The 23,195-nt window shown below is 38.9% G+C and overlaps 1 protein-coding gene across 1 annotated transcript; it reads left to right on the forward strand.

Annotated features, from left to right (window-relative positions):
* The first annotated feature begins 18,165 nt into the window (after positions 1-18,165).
* On the forward strand, positions 18,166-21,513 carry LOC125825341 (uncharacterized). Its single transcript, XM_049504687.1, has 3 exons — positions 18,166-18,280; positions 19,583-20,476; positions 20,924-21,513. The coding sequence occupies exons 1-3, from the start codon at positions 18,166-18,168 to the stop codon at positions 21,511-21,513; spliced, it is 1,599 nt and encodes a 532-aa protein (XP_049360644.1).
* Positions 21,514-23,195: the final 1,682 nt, after the last annotated feature.

The raw sequence follows: 23,195 nt of genomic DNA on the forward strand, positions 1-23,195 counted from the left end.
ATCGACGGTTCCCCCAACCACGGGCTGTGCAGCCATCCATGGGGCATTGGTTCTGGCCGTGGTACTGCCTTAGGCAGTTTTACAGGATGCCCTACCCACGAGGCTCACCTATGGTGCATGGGTCCAATTACGGGGCGTTGTTGGCCCTCGTGGGTGACAATTGGAACTACTAACAATTTGCTAAGTTTTACTCTTTAGGATATCGGGTGTTACATTATCACCCCCTTGGGGACATTCGTCCTCAAATGGCATTCTAAGCACGTTTCTAAACGAAAAGACTCACGGCTAGCTGCCCATCATGCATGCAGCTCATCAAAATGCACGAAACTAAGGAGGAAACATCAACTCCAATATCAACATACTCAATGCACCAGAAAGGAGTAGGAACTACAAATAACAACCCAATATGCATGATATTTTAAGATTTCTTACACTTATGGAGGAACTACCTTCTCCAAACTCAAAAGCAATGCTCAACAACATGGGAAAAATACATTATAACAGACATTTTCTTTCAAAACATAAGATTTTTCATGAACATGGAAAAATTTAAGGATATCATGGAACCACATAAAACACACATGACTTCAAACAAAATCAAACCAAGAGGAACTCATTGCCTCAATCTAGAATAGGAGAAAAAGCTGAGGATATTGGGATATAATATCAGCCTTAGCCTCCGAAGTAGCACACCCTCAACTAGATGGTTTCTCCACAACACTCTTATGGAGGCAACCTCTTTGTTCCTCAATTTCTTAACTTGCCGGTCCAGAATCTCAACCGGAACTTCTTCATAAGAAAGGTTCTCTTTAACCTCCAACCCTTCTAGGGGAACTATGGATGTCATATCTCTAACACATTCTTTAACATACAGATGGAAAACCAGATACACCGATGGCAACTCATTTGGTGAATCAAGATCATATGCAACCTTACAAACACGCCTCAAAATTATATATGGGCCTACAAAACGGGGACTAAGTTTCCCTTTTTTTCCAAACCTCATTACACCCTTCATGGTTGTGATTTTCAAGCAAACCCAATAAAGCACATCAAATTCAAGGTCTCTTCTTCTAAGATCTGCACAAGACTTTTATCAAATTTGGGTCGTTCTCAACCTCTTTCCTATGAGTCAAACTTTTTCAATAGCCTCGTGCACTAACTCGGGTCCTATAAGAACAAATTCACCCACCTCAAACCAACCTATAGGAGATGTACATCTCCTACCATAAACGGCCTCAAACAGTGCCATACCAATACTCGAATGGTAGATATTATTATAGACAAATTCAATCAACGGAAAATAGTCATCCCAATTACCCATAAAATCAATCACACAAGCCCTCAACATGTCTTCCAATGTTTGGATTGTACATTCTGCTTGCCCATCGATTTTGGGGTGAAAAGTCGTACTAAGTTTAACTTTAGTGCCAAGACCCTTTTTAAAGGACTTCCAAAACTGAGTACCTCTATTAGAGATAATGGACAAGGTTACTCCATGTAACCTTACCATCTTTACGATAATTTTATAAATCATGAATACTAAAATATATAATTTTTAGACAAAATCAACTAAAATTTTAAGCTCGACAGATTTTTTTAAAATACGTATTTAATTGAATAGCATTTCTGAAATTGCTAAAGTTCGGTCAAAATTGGGTGTCAATAGCACATGTGGCCCAAGTACCACCTAGGGGTGCCTAACCCATGATTGTAGCCAGAGCTATACCGCTAGAGGAGTAGAAGATGCTCGGAGTGTCCTTAAGGCTTTCACTTATGAGCTTTTCTAGTGTTGTGGGCGAGGATGCCCACGAGTTTCAAACTACTTTTCGTAAGCGGCTACATACCTTGGGTCTCGTTGAGTAGAGAGAAGCCGACATCACTACGTATCAACTTGATGGGCTAGCCAGATAGTGGTGGCATACATTTATTGAGATTAGGCTAGCTGGGTTTCCTTCGGTCACTGGGACCAAGTTTTCTGAGGCCTTTTTGGCTAGGTTCATTCCTCGTAGCGTCAGAAATCACCTTAGGGATCATTTCTTTAGGATGGAGCATGGTTCTATATAGTTTCTAAGAAAGAGGTGAGATTTCATGAGCTCTCTTGTCATGCCACCATGATTCTACCTACTGAGAAAGAGAGGGTTCGATGTTTTATTTATGGTTTAAGACTATAATTGTGGATTAAGGCTTAGTCTATGGTCTCTGTGGATTGCTCGTTTCTCGATTTTGTTGATCATGCCCGTACTATTAAGCAGCTCTATCGTGAGACCCAAGGGGAAAACAAAAAGAGATCTACATATGAGGGCCGCTATAGTGGGTCCCATTCCAGGCCCAGAGATTCACATGATAGGGCTCAACAACGATTTCAGTAGGGTCAACGTAGTCACTTATTTAGGCCTCATTGCAGAGTTCAGATGGTGGTATATCTGGAGTGAGGTTTTCTCTAGCTAGAGTCATGGGTCCCAGACCAGTACTACAAGCTGTAGTGTGCATTCTTCTAGTAGTGTCTCATCTTCAGGCTGTTTTGATTGTTGTGAGTTGGGTCACTAGATCAGAGATTGCCCTTTGGGTAGATAGATTACTCCAGTTCCATAGCTAACTCTACCAGCTCCATTAGCAGCATCTCTAGCTAAGGGTCGATGTCAGGGTCAGGACAGTCACGGTGTATAACAGGGTATTTAGGGTGGTCCCCGGGAAGGAAAGTCAGGTGGTAAGACTAATGAGTAGGGAAAAAGCAGACATGGCCATTTTTATGCAGCTCTAACAAGGGTGGAGGCAGAGGCGTTAGATGATGTGATCACTAGTACAATTCTATTATGCCATTAGCCCACATCAATTTTGTTTGACCCTTGTTCTACATATTCCTATGTGTTCGTGTATTATGTTTCTCGTATGGGTATGATTTTTGAGCCTATATCAACATCATTCTTTGTGTAGACCCCCATGGGTGTGTCTTTAGTAAAGGTGCATGTGTTTCAATTTTGTTTAGTTACTATCCAGGGGCGTGACACCCGGGATGACCTTATGTTGTTAAATATGCTTGATTTTGATGTGATTTTGGGCATCGACTTTTATCTCCTTTCCGTGCGGTTTTAGATTATCTCTCTAAGATCATTAGTCTAGCCATGCCTAGTGTTTCCGGAGTGGTCCGACATGGGGTATGTTAGCAGCACACCGGTTGGTGTTATCTTTTTTGTGCAGGCTAGTGGCTAGTAGGTGGTTGTCTTATTTGGTCTATGTGTGTGATGTGACTAGAGAGGTCCCTTCAATTGAGGGAATTCTAGTCCTCTATGATTTTAGAGATGTGTTTTAACTAACCTACCTTGCCTACCCTAGAGCGTGATTTGAACTTTCTTATCGAGCTTGAGACGAGTAATCGACCTATTTCCATTCCGCCATATTGGATGGCTCCTACAGAACTCAGGGAGCTAAGTGTTCAGCTTCAGGACCTTTTATGTAAAGGGTTCATCCAGCCTAGAGTCTCGCCCTTGTAGTGTTCTGATTCTGTTTGTGAATAAGAACGATGATAAGATGCACATGTGTATTGATTATAAGTAGTTGAACAAAGTGACGGTGAAGAGTCGTTACCCCATGACTAGGATTAATGATCTATTTGACCAGCTTTAGGGTGCCACAGTGCTTACAAAGACTGATTTGAGGTCTAGTTACCATCAACTAAGGATTAGGGCAGTGGACATCCTTAAGACCACATTTAGGACTCGATATTGCCACTATGAGTTCCTAGTGATGTCTTTTGGGTTGACTAATGCACCTGCCATCTTCATGGACTTGATGACGCGAGTGTTCAGGTCATATCTTGAGTTGTTCATCATTATGTCAGATGGTATTCTAGTATAGCAGGAGTGATCATAAGAAGCATTTGAGGATTGTGCTCTAGACTTTGAGAGATCAACGACTTTATGCCAAGTTCTCAAAGTGTAAGTTTTGGATCGAGTGTGTAGCATTCTTGGGGCACATGGTGTCAAAGGATACCATCATGGTAGATCCGATGAAGATTGAGGCTATCCGAGGCCCACTTCAGTGATTGATGTTCGAAGCTTCGTCGCTTTAGTAGGCTACTACAAGTTGTTTCTGTCGGGCTTCTCCACTATTGCAACACTTTTGACCAGGTTGACCCACCTTGATGTTCCTTTTGAGTTGTTTGAGAAGTATGATTTGAGCATTCAGAAGCTCAAGGAAAATCTGACTACTGCTCTTGTATTGACTCTTCCATTTGAAGGAAAGGGCTTCAAGGTCTATTGCAACGTATCCAGTGTTGGTTTGGGTTGTTATTGATGCAGCGAGGCCGGGTTATTTATGATGCATCAAGGCATCTTAGGCTACATTAGTGTAAATACCCCACTCTTGACTTGGAGTTGGCGGTGGTAGTTTTTGTGCTTATGATCTAGAGGCACTATCTGTATGGAGTTCGTTGTGAGATCTACACTGATCATAAGAGTCTTCAGTACATCATGAGTTAGAGAGTTGTTAATTCAAGGCAGCGTCGCTGTATTGAGCTTCTTAAGGACTATGATCTCACTATTCTCTACAATCTAAGACAAGCGAATATGGTGGTGGATGCCTTGTGTCATGCCCCGAAGCTACCCCCAGGACGCGAACATGGGACCTAGGATCACTAGTGACCTCAAGCTAACTCTGCTAGCATATCATAAGCATACTAAATAAACTGAAGTAAGGTAATACTGTGCGGAAGCTAAATCATCATGTAAATTGAAATGATGGGGAATACCCATAAAGTATCTGAATATATGAAAATTGATAGTTTAACAACAACTGAAAGGTCAAACTCAAATGCTAAAACTGAATCTAACTATGTCTGAAAATAGCCTCTAACAGACTAGAAGTGTTGGGACATTCCCCAGCTAAATCTAGCAAAAACTGAAACTAAGTCTAAAATAGAAAAGAAACATGTCTGTCGTCCTGGGAGAATGAGGACTCACCACTGATGCTGCTAAGCTGAAGATCGGGAATAGATCTCTGCGTGATCTGGAAGCTGAGAACTTGAACCTACATCATGAGAAGATGTAGCGCAAAGTATGTGTCAGTACTTGGAAGGTAATGAGCATTCAGGATAGGATAGAGCTGAACAATAAATATAACTGAACCAAAGCATATATCTGAGCATTGATATGAGATAAGCATGATACTATACTAAGAATATTGAACATGAACTAACTGAATGCATTGGCCAAGTTTATAACATACTGAGGTTGAAATCTGACAGTAAATGATAACATGGTCAATGCAATAGAATGTGACTGTGGGAGCTACTAATAACCGACATAAAACTACATGAGCTAACTGTGGAGTCTACGCCCCATCGAGGGGATCCAATATACTCTGCCAGAGGTATAGAGGCATGACTGGCGTGATCACTAAAATGTAATGCCCACACGGGGGACTTACCTTTGGGGGCACGTAGTTCTGGGAATATTCAGGTCACTAAACTCTAGTCCACTCGGTATTAAGCTACTCCTAATTAGAATGTATATAAGCAATTTTATGACTGAAATGAGAAGTACTCGATAGCTCAATTTCTAACATGCAAACTCTGAGAATGCAACAATTATGATTGATAATATGACATTCGTAAATTGAAGCATGTATATATGAAATAACTGACCTAGCATGTGTAATTTATGAACTAAAAGAACTACATGGCTAGGGTTCTGAATTTCATAAAAGAAACTAAGCAATAACATGATAATCTTATTTGCGTAATTCTAACAGCTAAAACCAACAATCTCTAACATTCATGAAACCTTAGGTCTAGATAATATTAATGGAATCAAGATTCTAACTGAAATCTAGGGACCTAATGGGTGAAAGGAACCAACTAGTGAAATCCCACATACATGGAGCCTAATTTCACGGAGAAATCTTTCGATTTTGGGGCTGGAACTGGAGAAAACCTTTCTCGTTTTTTTAATCTAGTTTGATGAATTTTTGGTGAATATTTGATTAGGTTAGGTTCTAATTAGTTTACTAGGCTAAAACTGACCAAAACAACGTAGTTTAGGGGTCCAATGCATGAGGAAAACACCAAATGACCCCTGACTTAAAATCTACTGAAGCCACTGACGGGACTGATCGATGGTTCATGGACTGACCCACGGCCCGTCGTGTCAGTCTGTCGATCGACTTCAAAGGATTGGTTCTGGGAGGTCTTGAGGGTCTCGACCTACGGATGGATTGACGGTCGGTGGACTGATCCATGATCTGTCCTGTCAGTCCATCGATCGATTTCAAATACTAGGTTCTGAGGGTCTCGACCTACGGACTAATCGACGATTTGTGGACTGATCCACGATCTGTTCTGTCAGTCCATCGATCCACACACCTGGACCACGGTTTATGCTCTGACCTACGGTCTGTGGGTCCGGTCATGGGTCATGCCTTAGAATAGTTTTTGTCTGAGTTTCCAGGAAGGGTTGCATGTGGCCATCCACGGACCACCAGGACGGGTCGTGGGTTGCACCTGCAAATCTGGAAATCTGATGGTTCAGTCTATTTTCGGATACGAGGTGTTACTTTACTCCCCCTTGGGAAAATTCTCCCTTGAATGAAGTCTAAACTAGTTGGATAGGGAGGGAAAGAGCTGCAAACCCTGCCACTAATTACTAGAAATTGATTTCTAACTGAACTATGTTCCAATGACATGCAAATACGTTGAAAATGCAAGTACAAACTGAAAGAACATAATACAAAGACTGAATCTATGCATGAATGACTGAAAAAGTGAAGAGGAACTATTACCTCAAGCTGGAATGGAATCGGAGGGAAAGAAATGAGGATACTTGGCCTTCATGGCTGCTACTGCTTCCCAAGTAGCTCCGTCTACGGAGTGACTCCTCCACAAAACCTTAACTGAAGCGACTTCTTTGTTTCTCAACCTTCGAACCTGACTATCAATAATTTCAACTGGTACTTCCTCATAAGTGAGACTATCCTTCACAACCACACTTTCTAAAGGTACAATAGATGCTGGATCTCCCACACACTTCTTTAACAATGAAATGTAAAAACCGGATGCACTGCTGTTAGTTCTGTTGGCAACTCTAACTCATAAGCTACTTTACCAACTTTTCTCAAAATCTTGTAAGGGCATACATATCTATGACTGAGCTTCCCTTTCTTTCCAAATATCATCACCCCCTTCATAGGAGACACTTTCAGGAAAACCCAATCATCAACTTGGAACTCTAAGTCCCTTCTCCTTATATCTGCATAAGAATTTTGGCGAATCTGGGCTGTCTTAAGTCTATCCCTAATGAGTTGCACTTTCTCCATAGCATTATGAATTGAATCTGGCCCTATCAAGGCTGCTTACCTACTTTAAACCAACTAACTAGAGATCTACATCTACGCCCATACAATTCCTCATAAGGGGCCATCTGAATGCTGGAATGGTAACTATTATTGTAGGCGAACTCTATAAGAGAAAGGTGATCATTCCACCTACCCTTGAAATCGATCACGCAAGCTCTCAACATGTCATCTAAGATCTGAATGGTACGCTCTGCCTGACCATCCATCTGTGGATGAAATGTTGTGCTAAGGTTAACTTGAGTACCAAGACGTTTCTGGACTGACTTCCAGAAATGAGTGGTAAACTTAGGACCTCTATCTGAGATGATAGACAAACAAACTCCATGCACCCTGACTATCTCATTAATGTAAAGCTTGGCGTAGTCCTCCACCAAATTTGTAGTCTTGATAGCCAAAAAGTGCGAAGACTTAGTAACTCTGTCAACTATCACCCAAAGGAAGTTATGTTCTCTGCGAGTAGGAGGCAAACCTGTGATGAAGTCCATGTTGATCACTTCCCACTTCCAAGTAGGAATGTTAATCTCTTGAGTCATACCTCCTGGTTTCTGATGTTCTACCTTCACTTGCTGACAATTAGGGCACTTAGCCACAAAATCTGCTATATCCCTTGTCATACCATTCCACCAGAAGACTTCCTGCATATCACGATACATCTTAGTGGCGCCCGAATGAATAGAATATCTGGAGTTATGGGCTTCTGCAAGAATCTATTGTCTCAACTCACCCACCTTAGGAACACATTATTGACCCTGATAGCGAAGCACACCATCTCCCCCTAGGGAGAAAACCTCAAATCTCTGCTGATGAATTGTACCCTTTAGTTGAAGAAGTATGGGATCACTGTCTCGCTTTTCCTTAACCTCTGCTACCAATGAAGATTCTGACCCATTCTGAACCGTTACACCACCATCTGATATGCTCAAAAGGCGAACTCCTAAGCGAGCAAACCTATGAACATCATTTTCTATTTCCTTTCTTTCTTCCTCAACATGTTCTACACTACCCATAGATAGTCTACTAAGAGTATATGCTACTACATTGGCCTTACTAGGATGGTAATGCACACTCATATCATAATCCTTGGGGAACTCAACCCATCTCCTCTGGCGAAGATTCAACTCTTTTTGGGTGAACACATACTGAAGGCTCTTATGCTCTGTGAACACATCTACATGAATACCATACAAGTAATGTCTTAAATTTTAAGTGTAAACACCACTACTACAAGCTCGAGGTCATGAGTTGGACAGTTCTTCTTATGCAAATTAAGTTGTCTAGAAGCATAAACTAGAACCTTACCTCGCCGCATCAACACACAACCTAGGCCGACTCTAGATGCATCACAATAGATAAAATAACCGTCTGAACCCTCTGGTAGAGTCAAACCAGGAGCTGTAGTCAACCTAGTTTTTAGTTCTGCGAAGCTTTTCTCACAATCATCTGACCACTGAAACTTAACCTTTTGTTGAGTTAACTTAGTCAATGGAGAGGCTATGGATGAAAATCCTTCCACGAACCTTTTGTCATAACCTGCTAGACCCAAGAAACTTTTGATATCTGTAGGAGAGGTAGGTTTGGGCCATTGTTTCACTACTTCTATTTTCTGAGAATCAACTCGAATCCCTTCGCTAGAGACAATATGACCAAGGAAAGCAACGGATTGCACCCAAAAATCATTTTTGCTAAACTTAGCGAATAACTGGCGATCTTTGAGAGTTTGTAGGAAAACCCTTAAATGAGTCACATGTTCTTCCGTATTCCTAGAGTAAATGGGGATATCATTAATAAAGACGATAACGAACAAGTCTAAATATTGCTTGAACACTCTGTTCATCAGATCCCTGAAAGTTGCAGGAGCATTGGTTAGTCCAAATGACACAACTACAAATTCATATTGACCATATCGAGTTTTGAAGGCTATTTTTGGGACGTCACTATCTCTGACTCTATGCTGATGATAACTGGATATGAGGTCTATCTTTGAGAAATGACTAGCACCCTGAAATTGGTCAAATAAGTCATCAATCCTAGGGATATGGTACTTATTCTTGATTGTGACCTTGTTCAACTGTCTATAGTCAATGCACATTTTGAGAGAACCATCTTTCTTTTTCACGAACAACACTGGTGCACCCCATGGGGAAATACTAGGTCTGATGAAGCCCTTATCTAGAAGGTCTTTCAACTGCTCTTTTAATTCCTTAAGCTCAGCTAGAGCCATTCTATAAAGAGGAATAAAAATAGGTTAGGTATTTGGAAGGATATCCATTCCAAAGTCAATTTCCTTTTCGGGAGGAACTCTGAGAAGATCTTCTCGAAACACTTCTGGGATTCATTAACTACTGGAATTGACTCAAGAATTGGGGTTTCGGAGCTTGAATCTTTAACCAAAACTAGATGATAAAGATAACCCTTAGAGATCATCTTTCTGGCCTTAAGGTAAGAAATGAATCGACCCATAGGCGCTAAGCTACTACCCTTCCATTCTAAAATCGGTTCATCTGGAAAGTGAAAACGAACAATCCTAGTTCTACAATCAACTAAGGCATAACATGAATGTAACCAATCCATGCCTAGAATGATATCGAAATCTACCATTTCTAACTCTACTAGATTTGCTGAGGTGACTTTCTAGGATACTGTGACATGGCAATTTATGTATACCCGTCTAGCTATAACTAGCTCACCAACTAGAGTGGAGACTGAGAAGGGTTCTGAGAGAGTTTTTGGACTAACATTGAAGTTGATTGCTATATGAAGAGTTACAAAGGAAAGAGTAGCCATTGGATCTAACAAAGCATAAACATCTAGGTTAAAAACTCGTAACATACCAGTGACTACACCAAGATAATCTTCCTGATCCTGATGAGCCTGAAGAGCATACAACCTATTTTGGCAATGTCCACCACCTGTACCAGATGAGTTACCCTGCTGAGTCGGGCGACCTGTTGGTGTTATCTGAAGTTGTAGAGTGAGCCCTACCATTATCACCTCCTTGACCCTATTTAGCAGAAAGACAATCTCTCAACCTGTGACCAGACTGACCACACCCAAAGCATCGTTCCTTTCCTACAAGACACTCTCCTGGATGGTTCTTACCACACTTTGGAAAAGTTGGGTAGGTTCTGGTGCCTGAAATACTCCCCTGAGACTTAGAGCCTGATGTCCTACCTTTCTTATCCTGTCGGAACTTGGATAATGGAAGAGTAGTTGATGAAGGTGCTGGAGTTGAAGACTTTTACTGAAATTGCGAGCGATTTCCACCACCCAATTTCTGTTGAGAATACTCATAGTTGTTTGTTCTAGCCTTCTTATTATCCTTAGCATGTTCCCTAAGCTTATCTCCCTCAACCTGCTGAGCATGAGTCATGAGCCTACATATGTTCATATTTTCCAGCAACATAGCATTTCTACACTCTATTTTCACTAAGTCAGATACCCCATAGAGAGACTTGTTCATTTGAGCCCTGTAATCAACAACCATGTGAGGAGCATACCTGGAGAGTTGGGTGAACTTGAGTCTGTACTCATGGACTGACATGGAACCCTGCCTCAAATTCATAAACTCATGAGTTGTTGCCTCCCTCAACTCTCTTGGGAAGAACCTATCAAGAAAAGTCTCACTAAAGCATTCCCAAGTGATATGGGCTGCATCTGTACCCCTGTTTTCTTTCCATTAAGTAAACCTGATGTGAACTACATCCTTAAGCTGATAGGATGCCAACTCTACCCTATCATTACCATTCACTTGCATTACTCCAAAGATCTTCTTGACCTCATCTATGACGTTTTGGGGATCCTCACTAATTTGTGATCCTAAGAACTCAGGTGAATTCATCCTTACAAAATCACGAACCCTGGCTGCCAATGATCCACCACTAGTATTTGCAGGAACTAGAGCCTGTTGGTTTTTTTGGTTAGGCACACTCTGAGCCAAAAGTTGAATAACGTTCCGAAACTCTGCATTCGAAATTTCCTGATTTGGGACTGGAGGAGCTGCAATAACATTGCATGCATTCATATTCCTTCCATAAGCTCTACGAGGAGGCATGATCTAAAAGCGCATAACGAAGGATTAGAATGAGGAAATTGGATCATACCTCATGCACGATAAGAATATCAAGAAAAATAAAGTTTTTTCCTAAAACACTCTGTAGCCTCCCTCTCATTAGATGTGGCGCACTTCACACCCAATGAAAGGACTCTACTTAGTGAGACTTTTTTAGACATCCTAGAACACTTAAACATAGTTCTCTAATAACAACTTTTTCACGCCCTGAAGCTACCTCCAGGATGGGGACACGGGACCTAGGATCACTAGTGACCCCAAGCTAACCCTGCTGGTATATCATATGCATACTAAATAAATTCAAGTAAGGAAATACTATGCGGAAGCTAAATCATCATGTAAATTGAAATGATGGAAAATACCCATAAACTATCTGAATATATGAAAACTGAGAGTTTAACAACAAGTGAAAGGTCAAACTCAAATGCTAAAGTTGAATCTAACTATGTCTGAAAATAGCCTCTAACTGACTAGAAGTGCTAGGACATGCCCCACCTGAATCTAGAAAAAATTGAAAATAAGACTAAAAATAGAAAAAAGAAACATGTTTGTTGTCCTCGGAGAATGAGGACTCACCACTGATGTTGATGAGCTGAAGATCGAGAACCGATCTATGCGTGATCTGGAAGCTGAGAACCTGAACCTACATCACAAGAAGATGTAGCGCAGAATATGTTTCAATACTTGGAAGGTATTGAGCATGCAAGATAGAATAAAGGTGAACAATAAACATAACTGAACCAAAACATATATCTGAGCAATGATAAGAGATAAACATGATACTATACTGAGAATACTGAACATGAACTAACTGAATGCAATGACCAAGTTTATAACATGATAAGACTGAAATCTGACTGTAAATGATAACATGGTCAATGCAATAAAATCTGACTGTGGGTGCTACTAATAACCGACATAAAACCACATGACCTAAATATGGAGTCTGATATATACGCCTCATCGAAAGGACCCAATATACCCTGCCAGAGGTATAGAGGCATGACTGGCGTGATCAGTAAAATGTAATGCCCACATATGAGAATTATAAACCTACGGGGGCATGTAGTTCTTGGAATATTCGGGTACGCTGAACCCTAGTCCACTCGGTATTAAGATACTCCCAATTAGAATGTATATAAGCAATTTTATGACTGAAATGTGAAGTACTGGATAGCTTAATTTCTAACATGCAAACTGTGAGAATGCAATAATTATGACTGATAATGTGACATTCATAAACTGAAGCATGTATATATCTGAAATAACTCACCTAGCATGTGTAATTCATGAACTAAAAGAACTACATGGCTATGGTTCTAAATTTCATAAAAGAAACTAAGCAATAATATGATAATTTAATTTAGATCATTCTAACAGCTAAAACCTAACAATCTCTAACATTCAAGAAACCCTATGTCTATATAATATTAAAGGAATCAAGATTCTGACTGAAATCTAGGGACCTAATGGGTGAAGAAAGCCCATTAATGAAATCCCACATACCCGGTGATAAATTTCACGGAGAAATCTTTTGATTTTGGGGCTGGAATTGGAGGAAACCTTGTTGCGTTCTTGGAGAGGGTTGGTCGACTCTTTCTTCTTCTTTTTTTGCTCTAGTTTGATGAATTTTTAGTGAATAATTGATTAGGTTAGGTTTTAATTAGTTTACTAGGCTAAAACTGACCAAAACTACGTAGTTTAGGGGTCAAATGACATAGTTTAGCGGTCCAACACATGAGGAAAAAAGTCCAAATGACCCATGACTTAAAATCTGTTAAAGCCACCGATGGGACTGATCAACGGTCTGTGTACTGACCTACGGTCTATCCTGTCAGTCCATCAATCGACTTCAGAGGATTGGTTCTGGCGTCCTGATGGTCTCGACCTACAGATGGATCAACGGTCCGTGGATTGATCCACAATCCGTCTTGTCAGTCCGTTGATCGACTTCAGAGACCAGGTTCTAAAGGGTTTGAAGGGTCTCGACCTACTGACTGAACGATGGTCCGTAGACTGATCCACGATCCGTCCTATCAGTCTGTTGATTCACTTTAGAGAATAGGTTCTGGTGCATCGATCCACGGACTTGGACCACATTCTGTGGTTTGACCTACGGTGAGTGGGTCCACCCGTGGGTCATGCCTAGAATAGTTTTTGTCTAAGTTTCTGGGGAGGGTTGCATATGGCCATCCACGGACCACCAGGATGGGTCGTGGGTCACCCTACGGTCCATGGGTGGCAACCGTGGGTTGCACCTACAACATCTAGAAATCTGTTAGTTCGGTCTATTTTTGGATAGGGGTTGTTACGCCTTGAGTCAAAAGGCAATGAGTATGGGTAGTCTAGCCTTCTTGTTTACTGTAGAGCGGCCTTTAGCTTTATACATTTAGTTCTTAGCTAACTAGATAGTTCGGTTGGATATTTTGATATCTAGGGGTTTTCTAGCCTATGTGGGAGTTTAGTCCTCTCTTCTTGATCAAATATGTAGCCGTCAGTTTGAGGATGAGGCCTTGGTGGCACTTTGAGATCGAGTGTTAGCGAGTGATACTGTTTAGGTTACCTTAGATTCAAATGAGGTATTGAGGTTTACAGGTTGTATTTATGTCTTGTTGCGTGAGCTGTCAGGAGGTGAAGGCCAAATAGTTGGGACCTAGTGGTGAGTTCCAGAGACTACCCATTCCGGAGTAGAAGTAGTATCGCGTCACTATGGACTTTGTGGTAGGTTTGCCTTGGACTTCTAGAGGTATTGACAACATTGGGGTCATCGTTGATTGATTGACCAAATCAGTACACTTCTTCCCCATTTAGTCTTTATTCAATGCCGAGAGGTTAGTCCATATCTACATTCGTGAGGTGGTTCATCTTTATTTTGTGCCAATCTCTATTATATCAGATCGAGGTGCTCAGTTCACTTCTAACTTTTAGAGGACTTTCCAAGATGAGGTGGGCACTCGTATTGACCTTTGCATAGGTTTCCACTCGTAGACTGATGGTCAGTCGGAGTATAATATCCAAATTCTTTACGATATGTTGCAGGCTTGTGTTTTAGAGTTTGGAGGTTACTGGGACCAGTTCTTGCCTTTGGTGGAGTTTGCATACAACAATAGCTACCATACTAGAATGTATATGGCCTTGTTTGAGGTCTTATATTATAGGCGTTGCTGCTCTTCGGTTGGTTGGTTTGAGTCTACATAGCCTAGACCGCATGGTACATACTTGATTCAGGAAGCTTTGGAGCAAGTGAGGGTGATTCAGGATAGACTTTGCACAACTTAGAGTAGGCAAAAGAGTTGTGCTGATCGTAGGCGGCGACTATTGAGGTTTTTCGTTAGTGATAGAGTTTTCATCCGTATGTCTCCCATGAAGGGCATGATGAGATTTGGGAGGTGGGTCAAGCTTAGCCCCACATATATTGCACATTTTGTGATCCTCAAGACAGTTGGAGAGGTTGCATATAAGTTAGCTTTGCGTCTGATATTCTCATCTATCCATCTAGTCTTTCTTGTTTTGATGTTGCGCCAATATTTTCTTGAGGAGTCACATGTGCTTTAATATGATATAGTAGAGTTAGATGATCGTTTGACCTTCGTAGAGGATCTCGTTGCCATGCTTACTAGAGATGAGCGGGTATTGTGTTCGAGAGACAGTCCTGTAGTTAAGGTATGTTGGAGACATCGTCTAGTTGAAGAGGCTACCCTGGAGACCGAGCATGATATGCGGGAGCAATTTCCTCTATGGGGAGATTTTGCAATAAACGATGGCGCCTTTCTTGAAAAGCTGAAAGATGACCAACCTATTCTAGGCTTATGTGATGTGCGATTCTCAATCTATAAAGGTATAGACAACCTCTCCTCTTTTCTGATTGTACAAATTTCAAGTATATTTGTTTATTCCTTGATTAAATATGTTGTTTCCAATGTAGGGACTTTTGGGATATCAACTATACCCGTGAGCAGTGTGTTGATCAATCCAATATTTCAAAAAGCACTAGATCTTCGAGCCTGGTACAAAACCTCATTTACTAAATTGCTCGGCAAAATTAATCTGACCTTACTGCCACAACTTTTGTTCAACGAAGAATATAACAACGGAGCCACAATTTGTTTTTATGGAGAACCATATATAACCAGTCCTATAAAGTTTACATTAAACGCACTAACTTTTCCTCAAATATGTGCAACAGTTAACTCACCTATTTCTATATACAGGCGTGAAGTCATAAAGGCCGGAAAGAAAGCTATCACAACCACACCAAGTAAGGTAATGAGAAAATCCACAGAAGTGACGTTACACAATATTATGGATGGCACACTTGTTGATACACATGTACCTACAAATAGACCCTTTCCCTATCCAAATAGGACCATTTCTTACCAAAAATAATGTTGAATATTGGTTATTAACAATGTCCAGGAAGCTTTATACAAGTTCAAAGCCAATATTCTAGACATACTCAATACAGAAGAGCCACGGTACTCGTCCTGCAAAAAGTGCCACAAGAAAGTGCAAGTTAAACAAGATACAACGACGTGTCCCAATTGCAACATCCAAAATGGGGAGTATGAAATGAGGTTAGACTTGCCTAAAATGTGCAATCAATATTTTCTGATAATATACACCCAGTTTAGCTATGAACTCTAACTTATTCACCATATTTTAAAGATACTCCTTACGACTTGAAGTTTGTGATGAAGAACAACGTTCCCGAGTGACACTATTTGACGCGTCACAAATGTTAGTAAGTTGCAATGTCGAAGACTACATCAAAACAACCTCGGAAAAGGTTTGCCCTGTACTTATACCATCTTACACTATAGTTAAACCTACTTTAATCCAAAAAAGAAAAAAGTGTATGACTAACTTTCAGAATTATTTTTAACCTAATTTATCATATTGTTGACATTTCTTATAGAAGGAATAAAGTATGTACTACAGCAGATTGTCGTTCAGTAAAGACAAGGAATTTAAGTTCCTTGTCCGCATCGATATGAATAATTCGAACCCGTGCAAGAGTGTAATTGCTCAGGAAATACATCCCATTGAAGATGAACCAGTAATTTTAATGGCAAATGAATCAAAATCATAGACACCACCCACAAACAGGGCCAACAAATCCAATGCGCTAGAAAGACATGTTATTGAGGATGAAGCACCAATCATATTGGAAGAAGCACAACCTGTGAGGCCGCGAAGGAAGAGGTGTAAGAAATCCAATGTCATACATGTCCTTGAAGATGAAGCACCACACATAGTGGTGGAAGTACAATCCGTGAGACTGCAAACAAAGAGGGGCAAAAAAACCAATGAGCTAGAAATACATATTGTTGGAGAAGGAGCACCAGACATAGTGGAAGAAGCCCAATTTGTAAGGTCCCAAAGGAAGAGGTGTAACAAATCCAATGTGCTACATGTCCTTGAAGATGAAGCACCACACATAGTGCCGGAGGTACAATCTGTGAGGCTGCGAAGGAAGAGGGCAAAGAAATCCAATGTGCTAGAAATACATTATGTTGGAGAAGAAGCAACAAACATAGTGGAAGGAGTACAATCCGTTATGCCACCAACAAGCCGGAACAAGAAAATCAACGATGAACATCTCCAAATTAAAACTAAGATCAGATCACATAAGTTGACTCATAATGGATGAGTTCCTTGATAGTGTTACCGAGCATTGTGTTTCGTCCCCAAATAATAAAATGTCTACAACATAATGTATGTATGTTAGTAATATATGTATTTTATTGGCTTCATAGCTAATGTATGTATGTTTATTCTTACCTAATTAAATGTGGATTATGGAAATAATAGCACCTTAATAATTAATATCTCAATCACTTGGGTTACTTTTTATATTGTCCTATCTCCCCCTCCAATATAATAACGTATGTTCCTCGATAGTGAAAGGATTATACCATTGACTAAATTAAGAAATTATCACATTATAAATAGTTCTTATAGTTGTGTTAAATGGTATAACATTGAACATACATCAACTAAATTAATAGTTACAAGGCATTTTGGGAGGATGCTTCTCAAAATTCACTATCATGTACACACCAAATAAGCAATTACTAAACCACATATTTCATCATCGAGAGTCCATCAATCTTTTGTACCAAATCACTACAAATATAAAGTGATATAGCGATTTAACTTGATAATACATGTTTACCATCAATAATACGGTTAACGTAATTACACACTTATATAACGACATTGTATAGTTCCAGCACACCCAAATAACCAAAAAAAACCTCAATAAACCAACGGTAAAGTAGTATTACTTTGCAACATGAACTTAGAGAGCCAAAAATATCCGCTACAACTAAAACATCTACCATTGGACGACTAACCTGTTAAAGTAAAGACACTGTCTTATACAGAGAAATATTTATACAAACCAGGTTAACTCTTACGCGAGTAATGTTTGGTCTTACGACTTTACGAACAAACTCAACAACAAAAATACTAAGAAACTACAAATTAACAATTTAAAAAAAAAACACGAAAAGACACGAACCCTTGGGAACACTCATCACCGAAAGAATATTTAAAATAGTAACATCGTCACTACACATTCAAAATTCAAAAACAACAAGTAACATCGTAAAAACAAAAAATAAAATCACTGCACTTAAAAAAAAACTAATATACGGTATATACAAATTACCCTACAAAATAAGAATTTAAATGTATTCCCCTAATACGATGGTACAATTGAAAGATATTCGACGCCGACATTAATGGCACCTCTAGAGCATCACACCTCTCCAGAGAAGTTACAACCTCCTAAAAAGTTACGCCCTCCTGAAAAGTTACAACCAAACCCAAAAGAGGCCAGTTCAAGAAATGCCACCAGTTCGCTAAGGATATCCTTAAAACAAATGTTAATGCACATCAAACTAAAAAAACACAAAAAACTTTGAATAATTTGTAAGATATTGCCACACCATTACAATACTATCGACTACACACATTCATAGTTTCATCCACTATAGACTGTGAGTATCACACCATTCATTTCATAAAAGACTGTTGTCGTTATACATTGCACAACTATCTGTACAACTTCACTAAATTGGGACATCTGCACGATTTTCTAAATTATTGGGGAGAATGGCCAATTCAAACTGCAAATTGTTAGTAACAAATCATTCCTTTTTACCATTGTTGAATCTTCTTACTACTCCGCCTTAGTGAACTTCTCTCAATAATCTCTGAATTGGTATGCGTGTGTTGGGACACTAAAATAACATAAACAAAATACTAGTGTGCACCATAAATAGAAAACAAGCACTCATACCGAGATTTGCTCGGCTAACCTGCGGGCTACTACTTGTTTCACCCTGGTAACCTAAGACAAGGGATACAAAGGAACCTGCACACATGCTTAAGGGATGCACACACAAAAAATAAGAAGAAGATGAAAATACAATAAGTAAATGCTACAAAGAAGACGTCAGTTGAAGATGTTCAACTAACTAAACCAACAATGCTCTGATTGTGGTTAATCATGGCTAAGTTGAATAAATAAATAAAAACATAGATGTTGACGTATGTATGGACTTGTCCTTAACTAAATATGTACATCTATACTCCTACACAATAAAATTACCCCGTACTAGTTGCACACACACGTAAATCAATATTTAGTAAAAAGCTTGTAATGGCAGACCATGATGAAGATGTCCTTTAAAGTATTTCATACTATGTACAATAACTTCAATACGTGGTACAATGTTTACATTGAATGTATTACTTTCATTATTTTATACGTGATTGACTATTTAAGAAAGGAATAGACACAACTGATGCATTTACATAGTCACAATATTCAAACAGGTCAGTCATTACTCAAAGGGAGGATAATCAAACATGAAATACCAATCTAATCAGGGGATCAAAACAACAGGTCAGATATGTATGCCATAAATTTAACTGTTACTTTAGAAAGCAAGACCGTTTAAATGAGAAGTTGGATATATAGAACCAAAGTTGAAGAAACGGAACAAAAGTTGGCTATTTGAAGCTTTATCAGAGGAGAACTATAATGAAGGCAAATTGACTAAAATATAGTAGCCTAAGACTTACAGACCTTTTAGTGGAGTCAACAAAGAAATATTCTATGGTAAAAAGGTTGATTTTGAATTGTGAATGCAGGGGAAACAAATGTGAACTTATCAACAACATCTACTCATAAGCTGCAAAAACAATTGGATTGCATCTACTGTCATGCCAGGAGGCTTGAATATGAGCCTCCAACATTTTGTTGTGCAAGTGGATATATTAAGTTGGCACCCAACGAAGTTGGAGAGGACTTATACAAATTATTTACAGATGAGTCCAAAGAAGCCAAGTTATTTCGAAAACACATTCGAGCCTATAATAGCATCTTTGCTTTTACATCATTTGGAGTACAACTCAACAAAGAACTGGCATCTTCAAGGAAAGGCATTTACAGCTTTAAGGCACAAGGACAAATCTATCACGATCTACCCTCATTAATCTCAAAGGACGAAAGGACACGTTTCTTCCAGCTATACTTCTACGATACAGATCATGAAGTGGCCAATAGAATGTCAATATTACAAGATGCAAATTTATCAGAGGAAGTCATGGAAAAAATCAGGAAAATAATGGAGCAAAATCCGCATGCTGAATTTTTTAGACAACTTAAACACCACTCAAGTTTTCAGAACATAGAAATACGCATAGCTGTAAATGCTTCTTTAGATCAACGGGTGTATAACAAACCTTCGGTGGATCAAGTTGCAACAATTTGGGTTGATGGAAACAATCCAAATATCCCGTTTGAAAGAGATATTGTAGTACACGAACATTCCGGAAAAAAACATCGAGTAAAACATTATTATGGTTGTTATGATCCTCTACAATATCCATTGATTCTACCCAATGGTGAAGGAGGTTGGCATCAAGGAATAGTGAAATCACGCAATCCAAATATCGGCATTACTACAGATGCAACAACAAGTGCCAACATATGCCCTCGATCATATGCTAGTGCAACAGAGGTTTTGAACAATGAAGAACAAGGTTAGCACATTTACATTCTGCATTCATTCAAGTAATTCACACACTACACATAGTATAATAACAAACTCAATTAATATTGCAACTAACAACTTCATATGGAGAGGAAATATATGGCAACAAATATGAAACAACATCAAGATATGTAATGGCGTGAAACATCATATTCCAGTAGGTCTGTGATTAAATTCAATGAAGGTGGAAAATTATCACACATACGTGCAAAAAAAATTCTATTACAATATGTTTGTGAACGTGATATTTTAATCATCTAACATTCATAGAAGGCCACACACTTTCTGATAAACTTATTTAAATTATTTGTAGGTGTACGCCGCGAAACAACAGGTTGTGTTTCCTGCAGAGAGTACTACTGCTATAAACTACAAGTATGAACAAATGAGAAAACAATTTTGTTACTATGTGGTATACTGTTACAACAATTTGTAGTGGATATGTACATCAAATTGGAAACCACACGACTTGAATATTACAGATTCGAACAATCAAAATACAGAAGAGAGATATTACAAGGTATCGTTGATAGTGTTACGGCAGGAGAATGTAGAGGAGAGAAGGTCGGTCAAAGAGTCTTACTGCCAGAATCATTCATAGGAGGCCCTAGGGATACGCGACGACGCTATATGGATGCTATGGCTCTGGTTCAAGAGTTTGGAAGACCAAATCTATTTATCACCATGTCGTGTAACCCTGAATGGATAGAGATTCAAGAGCAACTATGTGTGGGGCAAGTCGCTCAAGATCGGCCAGATTTGGTGACCATAGTGTTTAGAGCAAAATTACAGGACCTAAAAGACCAAATATTTAAAAAGGAAATTTTTGGCCCTAAGACAGCACATGTTTTTGTGATTGAATTCCAGAAGAGAGGACTACCACATATACACCTACTACTAATATTAAAAGAAGGTCACAAAATAAGATCAGCAGATCAGTATGATCGATATATTTCAGCAGAGTTGCCCACAAAGGATAAGCAGCCAGAATTACATGAATTAGAGCCTGTTTGGATGGGCTTTTAAGCTGGTCAAATTGGCTTAAAAGCCAATTTTTGACTTATTAGAGTGTTTGACAATTATCAAAGTGACTTATTTTAAGTCAAAAATGACTTATTTTAAGCCAAAAGCTAAAAGCTAGGTGAGGGGAGCTTTTTTTAAAAAACTTAAAAGCCCTTTTATGTTGACAAGTATATTACCTTTTTGCCCTTAATTCTTTTATACAATTTCCAAATTGCCCATATTGAATTATTATTATTATTATTTTATTTATTTTTATTATTATTATTATTTTATTATTATATTATTATTTTATTATTATTATTATTTTATTATTATCATTATTATTATTATTATTTTATTATTTTATTATTATCATTACTTATGGATGTAAAATATAAACTAATTTTTTTTAAATTTTTTTAAAGTATAAAAACCTTAAATTAATCAACTTTTCATCATGTTAACAACTTAAAGGGTATTTCAGACATTTTGATTTAAAAAGTGTTTACCAGCACTTATTTGCCAAACACATCAACAACTTTTTTTCAACTGCAACACTTTTATCCAAACACATAACTACTTATTTTAAAAATAAGTTCCAGCACTTTAAAAAGTTACTTTTTTTAAGTCAATCCAAACGGGCTCTTAGTTATCAGACATATGATTCACGGGCCTTGTGGGATAAAACGACAATCAAGTCCATGTAGGAAGGACGGACAATGTAAGTTTCACTACCCCCGAGCATTCAACAACAAAACAATACAAGGGAGGGATGGATATTCGATTTACCGAAGAAGAAATGATGGGAGGACAACTGAGGTCCGAGGTATGAAGATGAATAATCAGTGGGTTGTCCCTTATAACCCGTATTTATTGAAGAGATATAATTGTCACATTAATGTAGAGGTTTGCTCAAATGTTAAAGCAATAAAGTACCTCTACAAGTATATATATAAAGGATATGATAAATGTGCAGTTTACATAGAGTCAGACGATGGTGAAAAGTTCATAGATGAAATCCGCAGCTTTCAAGATGCACGTTGGGTGTCACCACCAGAAGTGATGTGGAGGATTTACAAGTTTACTCTAAGCGAAATGCAACCGACTGTTATAAACCTACAACTATATCTACCCGGCAAACAAGTAGGTACTCTTAAACATATTCTCTCAAAGTATAAACAAGAGTCACACTTCTCCAACCAAGACCATTAATATTAATAAGAACCTTATGTTTTAAAATGTAGTCTACTACTTGAAGAAGCAAAATCTTCAAAATATTGCAGGCTCCCAGTTTGTTCAACAAACTATGCTTACTGGGTATTTCAGGATGTGCTTGAATGACACTGAGGCTCGCAATTATCGTTATAGAGAATTCCCCAAGCATTATGTTTGGAATTCCCAATCTAAAATATGGACTAAAAGAAAATCACGCTCTGTGATCAGCAGAATAAATATTGATAAGTATTACACTTCAATATGTGCTATTTATGACTTGTGGTAACTAACTAGGCTGCTCGATATCACAGCTAATCCTAGAGAAGGTGAAAGGTATTACGAGAGATTATTATTGAATCATGTTCGAGGTCCGACATCGTTTGAAGACTTACTCATTGTTAATGGGTTACATTGTCATACTTTCAAAGAAGCTGCCAAGGAAAGAGGCTTATTAGAATCAGATGATAGCATTTCAGAATGTTTACGTGAGG

This window comes from Solanum verrucosum, unplaced genomic scaffold (genome assembly GCF_900185275.1).
Source record: "Solanum verrucosum unplaced genomic scaffold, falcon-dt-bn FXZP01000051.1, whole genome shotgun sequence".
Classification (NCBI taxonomy): domain Eukaryota; kingdom Viridiplantae; phylum Streptophyta; class Magnoliopsida; order Solanales; family Solanaceae; genus Solanum; species Solanum verrucosum.

Coding starts and splice junctions, on each gene's coding strand:
- LOC125825341 (XM_049504687.1), top strand. CDS start 18,166: ATGGCACCTCTAGAGCATCACACCTCTCCAGAGAAGTTACAACCTCCT. Junction 18,281..19,582: donor CAGTTCAAGAAATGCCACCA/GTTCGCTAAGGA, acceptor TTGTGAATGCAG/GGGAAACAAATGTGAACTTA. Junction 20,477..20,923: donor TTTGAACAATGAAGAACAAG/GTTAGCACATTT, acceptor AACAATTTGTAG/TGGATATGTACATCAAATTG.